General features: G+C 39.0%; 1 protein-coding gene and 2 long non-coding RNA genes across 6 annotated transcripts in view; 2 read left to right on the forward strand and 1 right to left on the reverse strand.

Moving 5' to 3' along the window:
• LOC109419430 (kelch-like protein 18) overlaps positions 1-17878 on the forward strand; it is a 386574-nt gene that overhangs the window by 33827 nt on the left and 334869 nt on the right. For all 4 annotated transcript variants that reach the window (XM_062858821.1, XM_062858820.1, XM_062858819.1 and 1 more), the window contains exons 5-6: positions 13396-13558; positions 13620-13669. In XM_062858821.1, coding sequence (XP_062714805.1) covers positions 13396-13558; positions 13620-13669 — 213 coding nt within the window. The remainder of the gene's footprint in view (positions 1-13395; positions 13559-13619; positions 13670-17878) is intronic.
• LOC134291293 (uncharacterized) lies at positions 1074-4623 on the forward strand. The gene is made up of 2 exons (XR_009999017.1): positions 1074-1570; positions 1637-4623. It is a non-coding gene; the product is annotated as an uncharacterized LOC134291293 (long non-coding RNA).
• LOC109424857 (uncharacterized) lies at positions 6552-7100 on the reverse strand. Its single transcript, XR_002133611.4, has 2 exons — positions 6964-7100; positions 6552-6878 (listed from the first exon to the last, which is right to left on the reverse strand). It is a non-coding gene; the product is annotated as an uncharacterized LOC109424857 (long non-coding RNA).

Consider the following 17878-nt stretch of genomic DNA (forward strand, 5'->3'; position numbering starts at 1 on the left):
ATTCGAAAACTTAAAATTTCTGCATACATTTGGTCAAGTTTTCCCTAACAAACTTCAAGCGTTTTGAGCGCCCCTTTATGTTCAACCGATTTTGCTCAAATTTTGAACGTAGCTTCTGGGAGTCCAAAACAACTGATTTACTAGGTAAGACTTGGTATTTTTCGAAATTTTTATTTTTCATATAAGTGTGGGCCACCCTACTGGGGGTGCATAAATTAAAAAAGGCATAAAATGAGGGAAATTTGTGCATAAAAAAACTCCTCCATAACGCTTCCGTAACGCTCCTGAATCCCGCCGAAAATTCTCTGAAACTTCCTGAAATGCCTCGAAAATCCCCCTAAAACCTCCTCGGACTCCATGTAACGCACCTGCGACACTCCGAAACCGTTGAAAACTCATTCGTAACGCTTCCGTAACGCTTCTGAATCCCGCCGAAAATGCTCTGAAACTTCCTGAAATGGCTCCAAAATTCCCCTTAAACCGCCTCGGACCCCATGTAACGCACCTGCGACGCTCCAAAACCCCCGAAATCTCCTCCGTAACGCCTCTGAATCCCAAAATTCCTCTTAATAAGGCGCTCCAAAAGCCCCAAAAACGCCTCCGTAAGGCCTCTGAATCCCGCAAAAAATGCTCTGAAACTTCCTAAAATGCCTCCAAAATCCCTCTAAAATCCCCTCGGACCCAATGTAACGCATCTGAATCCCCAAAAACGCCTGCCTAACTCCTCCGAATCCATCTAAGACCCACTTGCACCCGTTTAACGCACGTGAGATCCTCGGAAACCCCCGAAAGCGTACCTGTAACGCCTCCAAACCCCCCGAAAATCCTCTGAAACTCTCTGCAATGCTTTCGAAAACCCCCTCAGACCCCCGAAAACCCCCCGGAGATCTCCTGGTACTTCGCGGAAACCCCTGGGAACCCCCCGAAACTCCCCTGTGACTTCCATTTGCTCATCCTTATAAACACCCTTTAGCCGCCGTTGCAATAGTTACCGTCATTATCAAATATTCTTATGCACAATATTGTTTCTGAATAGCTTTCCCTTAATTTATGCAGGTCATAATAAAGGTGCATAAATTAAAAAGTGCATAAAAATAACATGCATAAATTGAGGTTTTAGTGTTTTTACATTCTCATATGCAAAGTATAGTGTGTAAAATGTTTCGCTATATGAGATCTAAAAGAGCGAAATATTGAAATCTCATTTTTAACGCCGCCGCCGCCGACGACCAAAAATGATGTTTTAACCGCGGCGCACATCTCTGCCGAAGCACCACACGGTTGTTTGTGAAAACCCATTGATGGGTAAAAAAACACCCATTTTTGAGGACCATGCGTGTCTGTCAAAAAATGCGTAAATTCATAAAAATAAAATGGTTGAAAAAATACCCATTTTAATCTTCTTTATTCAGCTTACGAATGGGTGTTTTTTTTACTCTTTAATGGGTGAAAAAATAGTTCTCCGAAAGTCTAGTCTGCTGGTGGACCATAATATTATATTTTTCAAGGCATTTCCAAGAATTCTTAGTGAATGTCAGACATTACGACGTACATTTTTGAAATATCAGTGGTGAGTATTCGGGAATCAAAATAATTGTTTGCGTCTATAGGACTTGAAGTGTTATATTTTTTCCAGTAAAATGAGCGTCGCAGCAGGAGAAGCCAACTTCAAGGGTACTAGATCGGCATCAAATTACGCCGTATTTGTAAATACGAATATGGAATACCTTGCATCCCATAGCATCAGATCAGGACCCGAAACCCAAGCCGGAACCCTTCCAAAATGACGGAATGGAGCGAGATCCGGCGGAACTGCCAAATCGAAGGCAGGAGGAAGGCTGCTGCTGGCAGAGTAAGACGAACGCTGATGATCCGGAATAATAAATACGATTCTAGCAAAACTTGTAACATTTTATATAAATGAAATAGTGATATCAATAAAACTGATACGAAACTGGTGTTATTTTAAATATTGTTCATCATTATTATCATTTTTAAAATGCAAAGTAATTTTTCACTGCAACATTTTCAAAAATGGGTGAATTTTTACCCATTTTTCCAATTGCATCGCGTTTTCATAATGGGTAAATAAATACCCATCTTTTGACATAACCCGTCTTTACCCGTTAATGGGTAAACAGCCTTTACCCATTAAATGGGGAGAGGCACTTCTACGGAAAATGGGTGTTTTTTCACCCATTAATGGGTATCTGCAAACGACCGTGCAAAGCAAGCATCACAGCGGTGCCAGACATCAAGAAACAAGTAGTTAATTGAATGAGATTTGGTCACTACAAATACGATGTTTTATCAATCAGAAGATGGTCGTGTCTTGGTTTAACATCTTGGTAATCGAACTTCTACGCAAACAGATCAATAATTTCGTTTTCCAACGCCATTTCTTTCAAAATATTTGGTTTGCTTTTCATCTAAATATGCTGCTACCGCTCAAGCTTTACGAACTTTCATCCAGTTCGGCAGCACTGATTTGCCAATCAGCTGTGAATGTATGCGAGTGCAAAACGTGGGGAGCAAGCTTAGACGATTCGTCGCGCCGCACATTGTTGTGACTTTTCCTTTGTGAGAGTGAAAAACAATCACAATGAAACTGTCACCTGCTAGGGAAAGGGAGTGCGTTAGTGGGTGAGTGCAGAATGCTCTACGATGAAAAAATGTGAGAGTGGTTGTGGATTTGCTGTAAATACTGTTGAGATGAAAAAGGGGCCACCCGGTGGACCGCGATGAGATGAAAATTTTACGGTGCGCTGAAGATAGGTGCGAGTGGCTCGCGATTTGTGATCGCAATTAAATCAAATATTGAAGATAAATCCCACTCTAGTGCATCGTAGGACCAACAGTGGAAGTGAGCACGTGTGTTAAGGGTTTGTATCATTATGTTTGAAGCGTATACATTGCGCTGTGAGTGATTTTTCATGTTGCACATCCTTAATGAGACTAAGATAGGCACAAATACCCTACTACCATAAGAGGATAACATAAAAAAAGTGACGCGTTCAAGTTTAAACTCGGCACGCTGCGATCAGACATATTTGAAAATTCTTCAGTTGGAAGTTGGAACGCATGATACCCTGGTATCCTCAAAACTGAAATGGTTATATATCTGCCATTTTTCAAAGATTTGAATAATCTTGGGATTCGATTCAGAAACTTATGTTTTATTGGGAGCTTATCCGAGTGAAATCTGATTACCGTGGTTTTCGGAAAATCCGGATTTTCAGGAATATGTTCGGCATGTCAGCTACAATAACCATCAAAGATCATAAACCAATAAACCAATCAGTCTTGTCATCAGTCCATTGGTGGGCTATTCCAGAAAAAAAATCTCAAAAAGTCATGGCTATCAATAACATTTTCTTACACCTCATCCCCTCTCAACCCCACAATGTATTGACAGATTTTCTGAAACTCCGGGTGACCGGACCAGTTTATTCGCATAACATATCGATAGAGTAAGCACATATGAGTTCGGAGCTGAATCGGTATCTGAACGGGCGGTCTTGAGCTCTGACACGCAAGTTAAATTTCTACTGCGTTTCAATCAAAACATTGAAATCATTTATATTAAATATTTTTGACTCGTGTTCAGTTCAAGTGCAACATTACATGAAAGAACAGCCTATGTTTAAAAGAAGGAAAAATATCAGATGAAAAATCTGCATCTTCAACATATGAACATAGTACATAAAATCAGGAAACTTGAACAAAACCCCAGAAGGTATAACCACTGATGAAAAAAATCAGCAGTTAATACATGACGCAATGAAATGAGTAAACTTGAAAGACCAGCCTATGTTTGAAAGAAGGAAAAATATCTAAAAAAAGGCATCAGCTAATGAAGAACAGCTTGTGTTCAAAAGGAAAAATTTCTTATGAAACATTCAGCAGTTTGTACAGCGTACAGGAAAACGATGTTGGGGTCAATATGATCCAAACAGGCACGCTGAACGTGCATTACGCCATCGTGGTGCGAAAAACCGAACATCCTAGGAGGGTTAATAAACGTGAAAGAATAGCCTATGTTTCAAAGAAGGAAAAATACATGAGAAAAAGACAGCAGCCATAACATTTAAACATAGTACAAATACGAAACTTGAAAGAATAGACTATGTTCAAAAGTAAGGAAAAGGAAAAATAATCAATAAAAAAATCACAACCATAATGTCCACTGTCAGCACAAATAACAAATTTGAAAGAACAGCATATGTTGAAAAGAAGGAGAAACCTTTGATGGAAAAGCCAGTATGTGCTACACAAAAACGCAGTGAAATTATGAAAATTGGAAGAAGAGCCAATATTAAAGATAAGGAGAAATCTTCGATGGAAAATCAACTACTTCACCAATGCCAACGAAAACTACATTGCAAAACAAGTTACCTTAATAATAAACACCCTTGAATGAAATATTTGCTGTTTAATGTTTGATATTATTAACATGATTAAATTGCTATACAACTTAACGTCTATTCTTTGTGGGGTTTTTCGTCACCGTTGAATTTTATGTTTCGAGATTTGTTGATTTTTTCGGTGAAAACATATTTTTCGTCCAAACATACTTTCAACCAAATAAGTTCAGTAACAAATAAATTCAGATACCCAAATCTAGATTATTTTTTTCCACTTAAATCTCTTTTCATCGGTTAGCGCCTTTCGACCAAATGTCCATTCGACTAAATGTCATATGCTTCTTCTTCCACAAAATGGGTTTCGACCAAATGTTCATTCGACCAAATGTCCTTTCGACCAAACGTACTTTGGACCAAACGTCATTCGACCAAATGTGACTTCTATGAGGTCGCAGCTGCCTGATTTTCCTCGTAAAAGTTTCGAATAACAGGTGTCGCTGGAAACATCCTTAACGTGGTGTTCACTGCACATGATACTCTGTCCTATTCCTTTACATTCTCCAGTTATTAGAAATGTTGATAAATCGTTGTTGAGTGCCTCTGCATATTGAACATTAAGCATTTTTCCATTTTTGATGACTGGCTCTAGTAGTTAGTGGATGAAAACGTCTTTTCTCAGCAACGGGATCAGGATGATGAACACGATTTTGTTGTCTTTGTGAATCACTGCTAAATCTAAATATTCTATCACTTGATCGAAGCTTTCGATATTAATATTTTCACTTTCCAAAATTTTTGTTGCTTCGTTAAGTTCTTCACTGGATAAGATATCTTTTGAAATGGTGTTAACTTTTGACATTTGTATTGCTTCAAATATATTGTTGACATGATTAGCAAGAAGATCGATATTAAGATTGAGGTTGAACAATTCTTTAACAACTTTGATTTCATTTGAGATATTTTTACCATTTATAAATTTTTGTCTAAAGTGTATAAAATTATTTTTGATAACATCTTGTTGATCGTTTACAATTTTAATGAGTCTGTTTAGTCTATGCTAGTCTATATTTGTTCGTTGTTTTCTGTTACTAGAGCTTTATTTTGTTCAGACAATGTGTTAAGTTGTGTCTTAATTTTTACAAGATCATTGTTGTCAAGATTTCCAGTAATAACTTTAATCATATTGCCAATACCGTTAAAAAGTCCTCTTTGGTTCTAACAATGGGTACAATTTTTCTATAAGATTTTTCTATTGTATCTAGCTTTTTGTTAATCAATATTATTGAATCATTTATGTTGAAAATTTTTAAATCGTTAATTATTGTTCTAAGTCTTCTTACGATTGGTTCTACATGTGACATATCGATCATATGGTAAATTTTGTGGGAACCTATCTTGATTCTGCCTTCTCCGAGTTGTAATGATACGAGTCCTGGGTTATTTTGTAAGTCGTAGATTTGTACAGGGTGTTCCTTTCCTTAATGCTAATCCTTCGGGGGGTGATAGAGGACCATAATAGGTGAAAAAATTGCTCTACGCATATGGTCAAATCTCAACCGTTCCGGAGTTATTGAACTTTTCATGTTTTTGACTATGCTTGCCCTAAACTGGCTGTAACTTCAAAATGGTTCAACTTATCGAAGTTCTTTCGATTGCATTGGAAAGATAATTTAATTTTCTATTCAATAACGTCTTTGAACCTGTTGGTTATTGTGATTTAGTAAGTTTTGTAGGTCAAAAAAGTTAAAAGTTAGCTATTTTTGACAAGTTTTTGCTTAATAACTTTGAAAAATGCGTGGTAAATTAAATTTTTCTCTTTGAGAAACTTGTGCGCATTGACTCTCTTAACAATTCGTTCTTTGACGTCAAACTCCTAACTCTTATCGTTTTCTTACAATTTCGATTTGAACACCCTATTTCGGATCAATAATTTGCCTCACACGCTCGTTGAAAACTACTCTAAAGTGAGTAGAATTCGACTCACTTTGGTACAAAGTGGAACAGCTCAAAAAAGAGTAAAGAGCAGTTACTCATTTTAGAGTAAAATTGGCTTTTCTTCAAATTAGAGTAGCTTTTACTCACTTTTATTTTACAAGAATTTAGCAAACTGAGTCGATTTCTACTCACTTTTGTAGATTTATTCAGGTTCTTCTTTTTTTATTTTCTCACAGAAAAATGGCAAATTCGTAATAATAAAAAAGTAGAGTACACATTTTATTTGTACATAAAACCATTTTACAAATCTTGCACTTAATACAAAATTAAAGGCGATAAATATTAACAATCCACTTGAGCCATAAAATTATCTGGTCTGGATGCTAATTAAGTTCTCCCATGTGATGGTTCCTTGGATGGTTTCTACTCCGTTCAGCTTTTGCCTCGGCTTTTGCTGATTATCATCGGCATCTAATTCACCTGATGTAACAGGAAGTTCCATGGTCAGCAGCCCCAGCACCATATCGATCAGCTGCCAGAAGCCTCTTTCCAAAAAGGAAGTTCCCGGGATGCGTAGCCCTAGACGGTAAATGGTGGTTTGGAAAATCTAGTTTAGAAGTTACATTTCAAGTTTCGATGTCAAATTAATAATATCCATACTTACTTTTCAAACCTACATTTTCTACCGATGTTTCAACAATTTAGCGGTAAAATGCACTACATTTATCTCACAAAGTTCAAAAATATTTGAAATAGCTTAACCCTGGCAAAAGTTTTTCCAAATTCTTCTAAGATATTTCCGTTAGAGTGAGTGGAATTAATTTTGAGACTACTCATAGGTGAGTAAAAGGCTAATTTTGGCAAACAGAGTAGAAATCAACTCACTTACGAAAAACACTGTCACTCACTTTTGATATTTTTTTGAAAAGTAAGCAACTGAGTAGAAATCTACTCATTTTTAAGTAGATTTCAACGAGCGTGCAGTAAATGCCACAGATGAAAGCTCACTTAACCCCACTGTGTCATTGGAGCTGGCGTCTTGTTTTGCATCGCGACACCGCGCGCACAGCACACTTGATCAGTCGTCCAATAGCAACAGCGTGGCGCGTATGAATGACAAGAACGACGCTGTGCGCTGGTTCATGTTGAATGATTTGGTGTGATTACCGTGATCCTGAGAGGCTCTTCATGAGAGCTTCTACGTGGTGTCCGTTATCCATTGCATTAAGGGAAAAGTCTACGAATTGCAGTAAGTTGGTAGATGTTGATCGACCTTTAAAAAATCCGTGTTGTGCTTCAGTTATTCTATTTTTGGTTTGAAGAAACAGCTTATCGTTGATAATTGACTCGAAAAGTTTTGGTATGCAAGAGAGAATGGCTATACCACGGTAATTACGTACGTCATATTTTCGGCCAGATTTAAAGATTGGTACCAAAAATGAACTTTTCCATATTTTTGGGAAACTTCCAAGTTTTAGTGACATATTAAAAATCCAGAATAGAGGAGCTGTTAGTTCTTTAGCCAATTCTTTCATGAAAGCTGGGGGAATTCCATCAGGACCAGGACTTTTTGAGGCATCTAAATCTTTAAGAGCCTGTAAAATATCCTGCACCTGAAGGTAGTTCACACCCACATCACTTGGAAATTCTGGACAAAATTTGAAGAATTCACGGTCAGGGAGGGTGCAGGCACGTCAAACTCGAACAAACTACGCCTACCTAACATGCATCGAGCGGGCCTTCCCAAACAACACAATGCGATTTCGCGGGCCAGCCCCATCGACAAAACAAACCAATTTCCAAGCAGGATTCGACCAGGCTTCTGGACGCGTTGCCTGTCACACTAACACACTCGCAAAAGATGAGCAGTAGGCCTACCTTGCCGCATGCGGGTCCCCTGTTCACGGTCACGATCATCTTCAGAAAACGTTGTATAGATTTCTTGGAAAAAAGTTGCAAAAAGATTGCAATTTTTTTCTGAGTTATCCCCAACAGTTCCATCAAGATACATTACTGCTGGAAAATTTTCTGACTTTAATTGGGTTTTGACGTAATTAAAGAAGTTCTTTGGACAGGACTTAATTTCTAGCTCTGTTTTTGAATTGTATTCATCATGTGCATTCCTGATGGCCAGATTCAATTGATCGCATATGTCCAAATAATTTGCTAAGCTTTCATCGCTATTATTTTTCTTGTAAATCTTATGAGCCTTCTGTTTGCGGTTTTTCAGATTTTTTAGTTGTCTATTAAACCAAATTGGATATTTTGTATTTCTTTGACGTCTTCTTTTCTTTTTTGGAATTTCCTGTGCAATTATGTCCGACAAGATGTTGTAGAATTTATTGACAGCAATGTCGACATTTTCTTCATTCCTTAAAATTGATTGCCAATCCACACAATTTAATTTAAATTTAATGTTGTCATAATTTGCATTTTGATATTCAGAGAATTCCTCATATTCCCAGTCGTTTGGACTTTGGCATTTATGTATATAAAGGGAATATTCGATTGCTGTGTGGAATGCTTCATTTTTCCATAATGGAGTCAATGATTCAGTCACACAGAAATCATCATAAATATTTGTAAATAGAAAGTCCAGATAGCAATTTTGTCGATTCTTAACGTGATTTATCTGGTTAAGTCCAAGGTTAGCAGCAGCATCAAATATAAGCTGTAATGTTTCGTTATCGCCAACGACCGAAAGTAATATATTTCCATTTTCGGAGTCTAGAATGAAGTCAGCATGGCGTTGATTAAAGTCGCCGTAAATGTGTACCTTAACTTCAGGAGAAAGTTGTGATAAAATTTGTTTGGCGCATTCAAGGAAAACTTCGTATGTGTTTTTATGCGCGTGGTCTAGTGGGAAATACACAGATGCAAATACATGGGTTTTATCAGCTATGTGTGATTTCACCCAAACATGTTCAAAAGTTTTGATTTTTTTTGTACTTATTAATTCGGAATTGAAGTTTCATGAAATTGCAATTAAAACTCCGCCTCCTGACTTTTTCTGAGACTCTCGAAAATCACGGTCATCTCTGAAAACATTATAGTGATTTCCAAAAACTTCTTCACTTCTGACGCTTTCGTCCCAGCTAGTCTCAGTTCCAAGTATTACATTGAAAGAAGAAGATATAAGTTGTTGTTGGATTTCATTCATTTTTCCTGGTCTTTTCATGCGATTGAAATTTTGGCAGTACACCAAAATTTCAATCGCATTCTGTTGAAAAAGTGTAGAAGTTTTTGAAGGGATAATTATACCTACATTACTATTTTCTTCGGAAAGAGTACTTTCTGTTGTCAAAACTTCTTCGGGAAGTATGTCGATTGAGGGAATAATGCTATCTTCTTCGTTGAAAGAATGCGTCACTGTTTGCAAAAACACGGCGAAAAAAGCATGGTGAAATCAAAAATATTTCAGCTAAACTCAAATAAATTGTCAATTTGTTCTGGCAACAAAAATAAAACTGTTTGGAGCAAATCGAACGTCACATTTGAAGCAAATTCAATCCATTTTTGAAACAAACATGTATCTTCTGACAGGTTATGTTAGAAACAAATGTAAAAATTTTTGTTTTTTTTTTGTGGCAGGTCGGCCCTACGGAAATAGCCGGCTCTACGAAGGTTTTTTCGTGCAAATGGTCAATCGCGAGAAGGATTTTTCTTCCAAAGTGTAGAAAATTTAAGCTATTTTCCGATCTGTGTAGTCTATTTTGTGTACAATTTCATAGTGTTACCAACGAAAGTACCGTGATTAACCAGTTAGTGGATTCGACTGGGCGGATTGCGTAAAAATGAGTGTTTTCTTCCGATCAGAGCGGGTCGTCTAGTGAAGGTTCTTGGCAGAATGTGAAAATTCAAGCGGAGGAGAGCAAAAGGTGTCAAGTTTGGATCCTACACCCAACTAGCAACAAAGCGAACAAATGGTGCATAAAAAGTGAAAATGAATAGTCTACTGCTCCAGATTTCGTCGTTCACGATATTTTTTGGCCAATCGGAAGCGATTCCCGTCCCAAATCGCCCTTTCGGTAAGTGTGCATAGCCGGATTTCGGAACTGGACATTTAGATAGTCCCAGTGCGGTCAGCTATAGCTATAGTCTCTATGAAGCGAAGCGATGCTAGTTGATGCCTATATGCTGGACTGCAGTTACTATGACCGAATTTTTCTTCTTATTCTCTTGGTTAGCTCAAGTGCTGCCTGCCTGCTAGCTACTGCTCGAATGCATTCGCTTTCGTTGCACTGTTTGACGCTATGTACCTAACTATATGGCATATGATGTAGTCGTGCTAGTCGCAGCAGTTTGCTCGCTTGCAGCAATCTATCATCTGGTTATGACAGAGGTTTTCAATCTAGTGCCGATTTCTTTGGGAATCTAATAAAACAGTCAAACTTATTATTATTTTTTTGATTACTTATTCTGTTTCAAAAATTTACTTTTTTTTTCTTAATTTGTTCTGTTATTCGAGTCTTGTTCATCTAAATGTAAAATTTTCTAGTATTGTGTAATTCTTAAAGTGTAAACTAACGATAACGATTCTCAATCAAAATTACAATTACAATTCAAGCAAGTAATATTGTATCATTCATTAAATATACTGATATCCATCGACTAATAATCTTTAATTATCAGTATAGTTTCTATACTAGGAATCCCAAACCCCGTAACGTGGGTAGATCACCTTAGAATGGTGCGTTGCGGTGTAAGATCTACCAAATCAAATTTTGATCTTGATATTTATCGCATTTTTAAATATTCCAAGATCAAAGTTTGATGCTCTTTTCCTTGTGTTTTGTAGTATTTGTGTTTCAATGTACTGCTAATTAACATTTTATTTCAGCAGGATTCAGGTAAATGTATCGTACGATATAAATAATAATTTAAAAATATGTAACTGTGGCGAGCGTATCACTAATATGTAGCTTATTTGACGTACGTTGTTAATATTATTTTATATTTCAGATTATCAACCAAAGAATCTAGTAATTCAACCAAATGCCAACAATATGACGAGAAAACCAGGATGAATTGGGCATACAACTGATTCGAAGCAGTCTAAAAATGGTGTGCCTGAACGTTAACCAAGCGTATCCTTTCGAGTTTACCCTTCCACTAACAACACCCTAATTCCCGTGACACCTAGGCCTGAGAGATCGTAGAGTTGTCTACATTTTTCATAGGTGTTCAAAACTAACCATCCTTTCCCATTCCTCAGCAGTCGCAAGGACGTGGCCAGGACAGTGCTCGACCATTGGAGGATTGCGTCAGTCTTGTCTAAGAGTCAGAGATTAGTCCCAAATCTTTGTGCTTTGGTTCGGACGGGAAGGAGGCAACCCTCAAAACAGCGGTCTAGGACTGTACCACCTACGAATTTGTGCGACTCGCTTAATGCTAATGCTAATGCTAATGCTAAGGTCGGCCCTACGGAAATATTTGTTTTCCAATTAAATTTACAAAATCATTTCCTTCTCTAGGAAAATCCACTTCCCGCGTGGCACTTTCAATGCCAACATTATGTTGATAACATACGCTCCCGAAATCAATGGGATTTCGTGGAAACTTTTGGTGAAACTTGCCTTTTTTGCAAGAGGAAATTTTGTTTGGTGATGCAGCTGGAACTTGAGAGTTTTGTTTATGTTCTCGAATGCGGAACGGGGAGCTCTTCAATGGGTATTGTAGAAATCAATATGTAATTGAGTTTGTTTTAAAAATGAATATTTAAGTTTTAAATATTTTATCAGTTTACCGAATAAACATAAATATTTTTGTTTCAAACGAACGAAATTTGTCTCCGTGGTCAATTATCTATTGTATATAATGTAACCAAAGCTACATCAGTGTTCTTGAAGGTTCCAAACAACCTTCTTGCCCTATAAAAACGGCACCCCTCCAGAGCACTGACATACAGTCCTTCCCGACCTGGCGAAAGGTCAACAACATCAGTGAATAAACGTTAATAGTAAAATACCCGTTATCTTTCTGAGGAAAGACCGTCCCGTCAAACCCCTGACCATTTCCCCTAAGGCAACCAGGCGCCCCAACATTCGCCAGATCAAACCTAGACTCAGGAAGACATTGCTTTTAGTAAACTGTGATGACTCTGTAATTATTTCTTCATTTTTCCTGATAGTATGGCATATTTGTAGCAATGCCTATTTTTGGTGTACTTTTCATTCTGTACATCCGGGAAGGGATCATTATATTTTTTTTCTCGTTTCAGAGAGCGAGTAATGGCGCTTAAGCCTAGGCTTTGAAGCCAAGACACATGGAGAAATGCTTGTGCCCCATCCCAGGAGTAGAGAAGTCAACTATTACGGAGTGTGCATTAACCTTCTTAGCAGCACCACTCCCAACGATTTTATGTTCAAACACAATCCCCCTAAAACGAAACGGTTGATACGGTTGTCCCCGTTTCTTCCTTCATTCAATTCAAAAAGGTTTGTCAGTCATGTTATTCTGATTGCCTTAAATTATTGAATTATCTTCCAACTCATTAGTCTGCACAGTGGGCCTGGCCATTTTAATTTGTATCACATCTCTGATATGCTGCAAATATTAATGCTGACAAGAAAATATCAGAAGAAAATTTGATATTTCCAGGATGCTTTTCAATACTGGCTGTGTAAGCACTGGAATAGAATAGAATGGAATAGAATAGAATTTCCATTCGTTGCCGTTTTTTCCTCTCTCGGAGAGAAAATTGAGGTTAAATTTCGATGCAAAACTCTATTGCGTCCTATTGTTAAATGTGTGTAATGAAGAATGTAATCTTGTTAAAGCTTACTCTGTTTTAATCTAGTAATTCGGCACCAACATTTCAAAAGGGCGTAACTGCATTTACAACCAAAGCTGTGGAGCGTATCCCATGCCTCTCGAGCAATCCACTAGCACAAATAGAAAGATAATATCCTCCTCTTTCGATTAATGGATGTGAATTGCGTGAGATGAATGAAATACAATCCACAGTTCTGTGAGAAAGCATTGGTTGCAAAAGCATTTACGCCCTTTTGAAATGTTGGTGCCGAATTTCCTTTTCTTATTTTTCTTCATTCACTTCTATTTATAACGCAATTAGTAACTTTTCCATTATTTGTAGGACTAACAAAAAATGGAGAATCGGTAAGCACCGTGGAAATATATGACCCCGTTACCAAGGAATGGAAAATGGGCGAAGCAATGTCAATGCTTCGTTCCAGAGTAGGGGTTGCTGTAATGGAAGGAAAACTGTATGCATTTGGTGGATTCAATGGAACAGAAAGGTCAGCACTGATATTTCTGCTTTAACTATAACTTACACAAAATTGTTTTTATTTTGTTCAGATTATCAACTGTCGAAGTCTACGATCCCGTGCATAAAAAATGGAACCAAGGTAATTATCATGTTGTTTGTTATTTATGTTGTTTATTAGTTTTTTTTATCACCTACCTACATGGTTATTATGCAGTTGTCCTACTCTTTTTAATAGAAGATTTTCTTTGATAAGAGTCTTCCACAGTTCTTTGAAGTATGGTTTTAAAATCCCAGTAAGGTAGTACGTTTCATACGGCACATTAGGCCGGAAGAAAACACATTTGTTGATTTGTGAGGAGATTTTCTCGACGACTCTAATTTCACTTTAATTTTTTTTTTAATTTCTTATAAAATTTTCTTGTGTCACCCCTCAAAATGTCGAATTTCAACCAAAATTTTTCGAGGGGGTGGTGACATAGGAGAAAATCGAAATTTGTGTCAGCCTTATACCTAACTAGGACAATTCCTAGGACTTGCGTTGATGATTTCTGACATATAGAAATGAATCACCTTGACAAGGTACTATAGGACGAAATCAGTGTAGTACTAGATTTATTTATTCATTTTATTTATTTATTTAATACCAATCTTCATCTGACTATGTCTTAATGAAGTAAAAAATAAATACATACATAGATAAAACCAAATTACAAAACAAAAGAGAAAAACAACAATCGTCAAAATTAAAACTAAACATGTAACTTCAAGCTGATGGTTCACTTGGTTTAGGTTTCGAAAGTGCATCGTGAAGCGTTGCTGCATGAAAGCCAAGGAAACATTGAAATCAAACAGATAAGCAACTTCGTTGAAAGTAGACGACATGAACCGTACAGAATCGAGTTGTCCGTATCGACTGTTTCGCCGATCCAGCCGCAAAATGTCCCGTCTTCGAAGCGATCTTGCAGGAGTGTACAAATTAATCTGTGATAGGAGTGCCGATGAATCGATGCTACCCTTCAGGATCCTTGCAATATACATGGCCTGTGCGGTATGGCGTCTCGTTTCTAGTGTCAATCCCAAGAAGCTGGCAGCAGTCGACATAGGGAGTCAAACGTTGATCCTCGCGCCAAGGTAGATTCCGCAGGGCAAAACGCACGAACTTCTTTTGTACATTTTCAATGCGCGCTGTCCAGGAGTTCTGGAAGGGGCACCAAACAACGACGGAAAACTCCAGTATTGAGCGCACTAATGAGCAGTACAGTGATTTCAAGCAGTGAGGATCTTCGAATTCGTTGGCAATCTTCATTATAAATCCGAGTTGTCGTTTGAAGTTGAAACGATTCTCTTTGAGCCAGATACTAATGCTCGCTAGGTCCCAGACGGAGACCAGCCAATTCCCCAAGCTGCTGGTCTTGAGCCGACGGCTGCTTCCGGGGTGGGCACTCAAGGCCTCTTTTGGTGACCTGGATCCCAGGGTCGTTGAGGTGGTCTTGGAGAATTCCTAGGGGATTGGTGTGGTGAAAAGGCGGACAATACAAAGCGGAACGGACAATGGAAAACAAGATTTCTACTATAACAAGACTTAAACAAATAAGCTGTGGTTCAGAGGGCCATACACATTTTATTAATACTAAATTTTACTGATTTGAGTGTTTATTGAATGATGTAGAAAGGGGGGGGGGGGAGTAGTTGTTTTACAATAATGGAATAAGCTCACCGGTACGTTGCGGCCGTTGCTGCTACGATGACCTGCTGCTGTTGATGCTGGGTGCTTCCGGATTCTTCTTCATGCTTCTCTTCTTCTACTACTTCGGTTTCTTCTTTTCAGCTTGTTGCGTCTTCTGAACAGCTTCAGCTTTTTAATCACATTTCACAAGGGGGAGGGGGGAGGTGCCGGGTAACGGTAAGGCCTTAAGAGCGTACGGCCATAGTTCTGGGGTCCAGGAAGTGGTACACTGCGCGCTTATTGTTGGTGGTCTTTGAGCGAGTGTGCACCATTGTTCGACCGACACCAACAGTCTTGACGAAATACCACACAAAAGTTCGTCGGTCACCACACAATTCTTCCTGACATCACACTTCATACATTATGCACCACGCACTCGCTCGGAACTAAATGTACGTTAAGGTCAGCCATGCCTAACTCGATCAGCACTGACTTTTCGATGACTCAGCATCTTCACGGTGCACTTCACTGATCGTCCGTGGTGCGGCAAAATACTGACTCGTACAAACAAACTGCTTTTGAAATAGTGGGGTATTTAAGCTGTCGGGTTTAAGTTTGTTATAGGCGTTGGGATAAGTTTTAATTTATAGTATAACGAACTTATCACTCGCGGAAGTAAACCGATTTGTAAAATATCGGACAAAACCGGACCGTCACTTCCATCACTTCTCCGGACCAAAATTGTTACCGCCGAAGTTGAGTTGAATTTTTGTATGGTGAAGAAGGTGATTTCTCCGTTTCTGCAAGGAAATGGTACAAAAAGTGAAGGGATTTGGTTATCCGGAACACGGAAAAGGCACGGGGTACAAACTAATAGAATGGTTTTGTGGTATTTTTTGAAATATTGTAGCCACGATAGGTAGTAATTATTTATTCTATTATTATAGTATCACTGGTGTAAGTATATTCTGTCTTCTAATGACTGTGTTCCACCCTCTGCTGTCAGTCTCCTCAACTTCACGATTGCTGTGATCATCCGCAGGTGAACCCGACTACCACATCTCCTTTTTTCCAAAAAAACAAAGGTCTATGCGTCTAACCCCAGGCCGGTGGATATGCCTTCGATGGGGATCTCCAACTGGTCCTCCTTGAGCTCCGTAAATGCGTCCGTGGCATCTTTTGATTCGAATGCCGCCGCCGTCGCCACTGCCACCACATCAGCCTGCTCATCACCACCTTGACTGGCCGCTTCCAAGGCCGGATGTTCCTTGGGCTTCGGCGGTGGCAGAAGCGACACTTTCAGCTTCAGCGAACTCAGCATCCGACTGCTGTTCTTGACGGCGGCATTGCGATGTACGCGTTAGTTTTGTTAGATGATGTGGAGTGTCTCTTCGATGCAGTTTGGAGATGGGCTTGTTCTCCTGAGAATCCTCATTTTCCTCCGAGTGGCACCGGCAACAAACCCGGTCTTCGTCCTCGTTCACGTTGAATCCTCTCGAAGTCGTCGTCGCCGCCGCCTCCACCGAACTCTTCGTTCTCCTTGTTGGTGTCCTCCTCGGCGATGGGTTCGTTAGGTACCACATCTTGGATGTCGTCCAGCGTGAACGCCACGCCTCCGATCTTGGAGGGCCTGGAGGAGGAAACCACCGAGAGGGTGTCCAGATTAACCCCGCCCATGTCGTCCAACCGCTTCTCCTTGGCAAACAGTTTGTGCGCCTTCAGTTTTAGTTCCTTCAGTTCCACGCGGGTTGCTTGTCATCGATTGCAGGAAGTTCTCGGATTTCAGGTGTATGATATAAGGCACGAATCTTCTTTACATGAAACACATTTTTGCTAATGGTTTTGCAATTCTTGTCCGATTTCCAACTCTTTCAAATGACGTGCCTCATTCTCAGTCAGGCAAACGTGTTCTGCCTTGTGTGGCCTATTTCTACATTTACTGCAAAGGCACCTCCCGTTACCATGATAAAATATTCTTGCCCGCATCGGTCGGATTTTCATCCGCCTCAAAGGCGAAGTACTCTTGCCTGCACCGGTCGGATTTTCATCTGCCGCAAAGGCACCTCCCTTTTTCAAGGCGAAGTATTCTTGCCCGCACCGGTCGGATTTTCATCTGCCGCAAATGCACCTCCCTTTTTCAAGGCGATGTATTCTTGCCAGCACCGGTCGGATTTTCATCCACCGCAAAGGCACCTCCCTTTTCCAAGGCGAAGTATTCTTGCCCGCACCGGTTGGATTTTAACCCTTAAAGGCGCACGACAATAAAAAATTGATTTAAAAAATAAATTAATAATTTATAATAAAAGTGAATTTCAATTATTTTGGAGCGTTTTTAGGTATGTTGTTTTAAAACAACATTGCGCTTTTAAGGGTTAATCCACCGCAAAGGCAACTCCCTCTTTCGAGGCGAGATATTCTTGCCTGAACCGGTCAAATTTTCATCACGTCAAGCATCCCCCTCTTTTGAGGCGAGATGTGTTTTTAGGCCAAATCCGTCAAAATAATACTTACTCCAGCGTCCCACACACGTGAGTTTGATTCTCGTCGCCATTATGTGGTATTTTTTGAAATCTTGTAGCCACGATAGGTAATAATTATTTATTCTATTAGGCCGGAACAAATCTCATTTTCTTTTTTTGTCACTTTGGTCATTGACTCGTCAAGGGGGAGGATGATAAATAA

Source organism: Aedes albopictus, chromosome 3 (genome assembly GCF_035046485.1).
Source record: "Aedes albopictus strain Foshan chromosome 3, AalbF5, whole genome shotgun sequence".
In the NCBI taxonomy this organism is placed as follows: domain Eukaryota; kingdom Metazoa; phylum Arthropoda; class Insecta; order Diptera; family Culicidae; genus Aedes; species Aedes albopictus.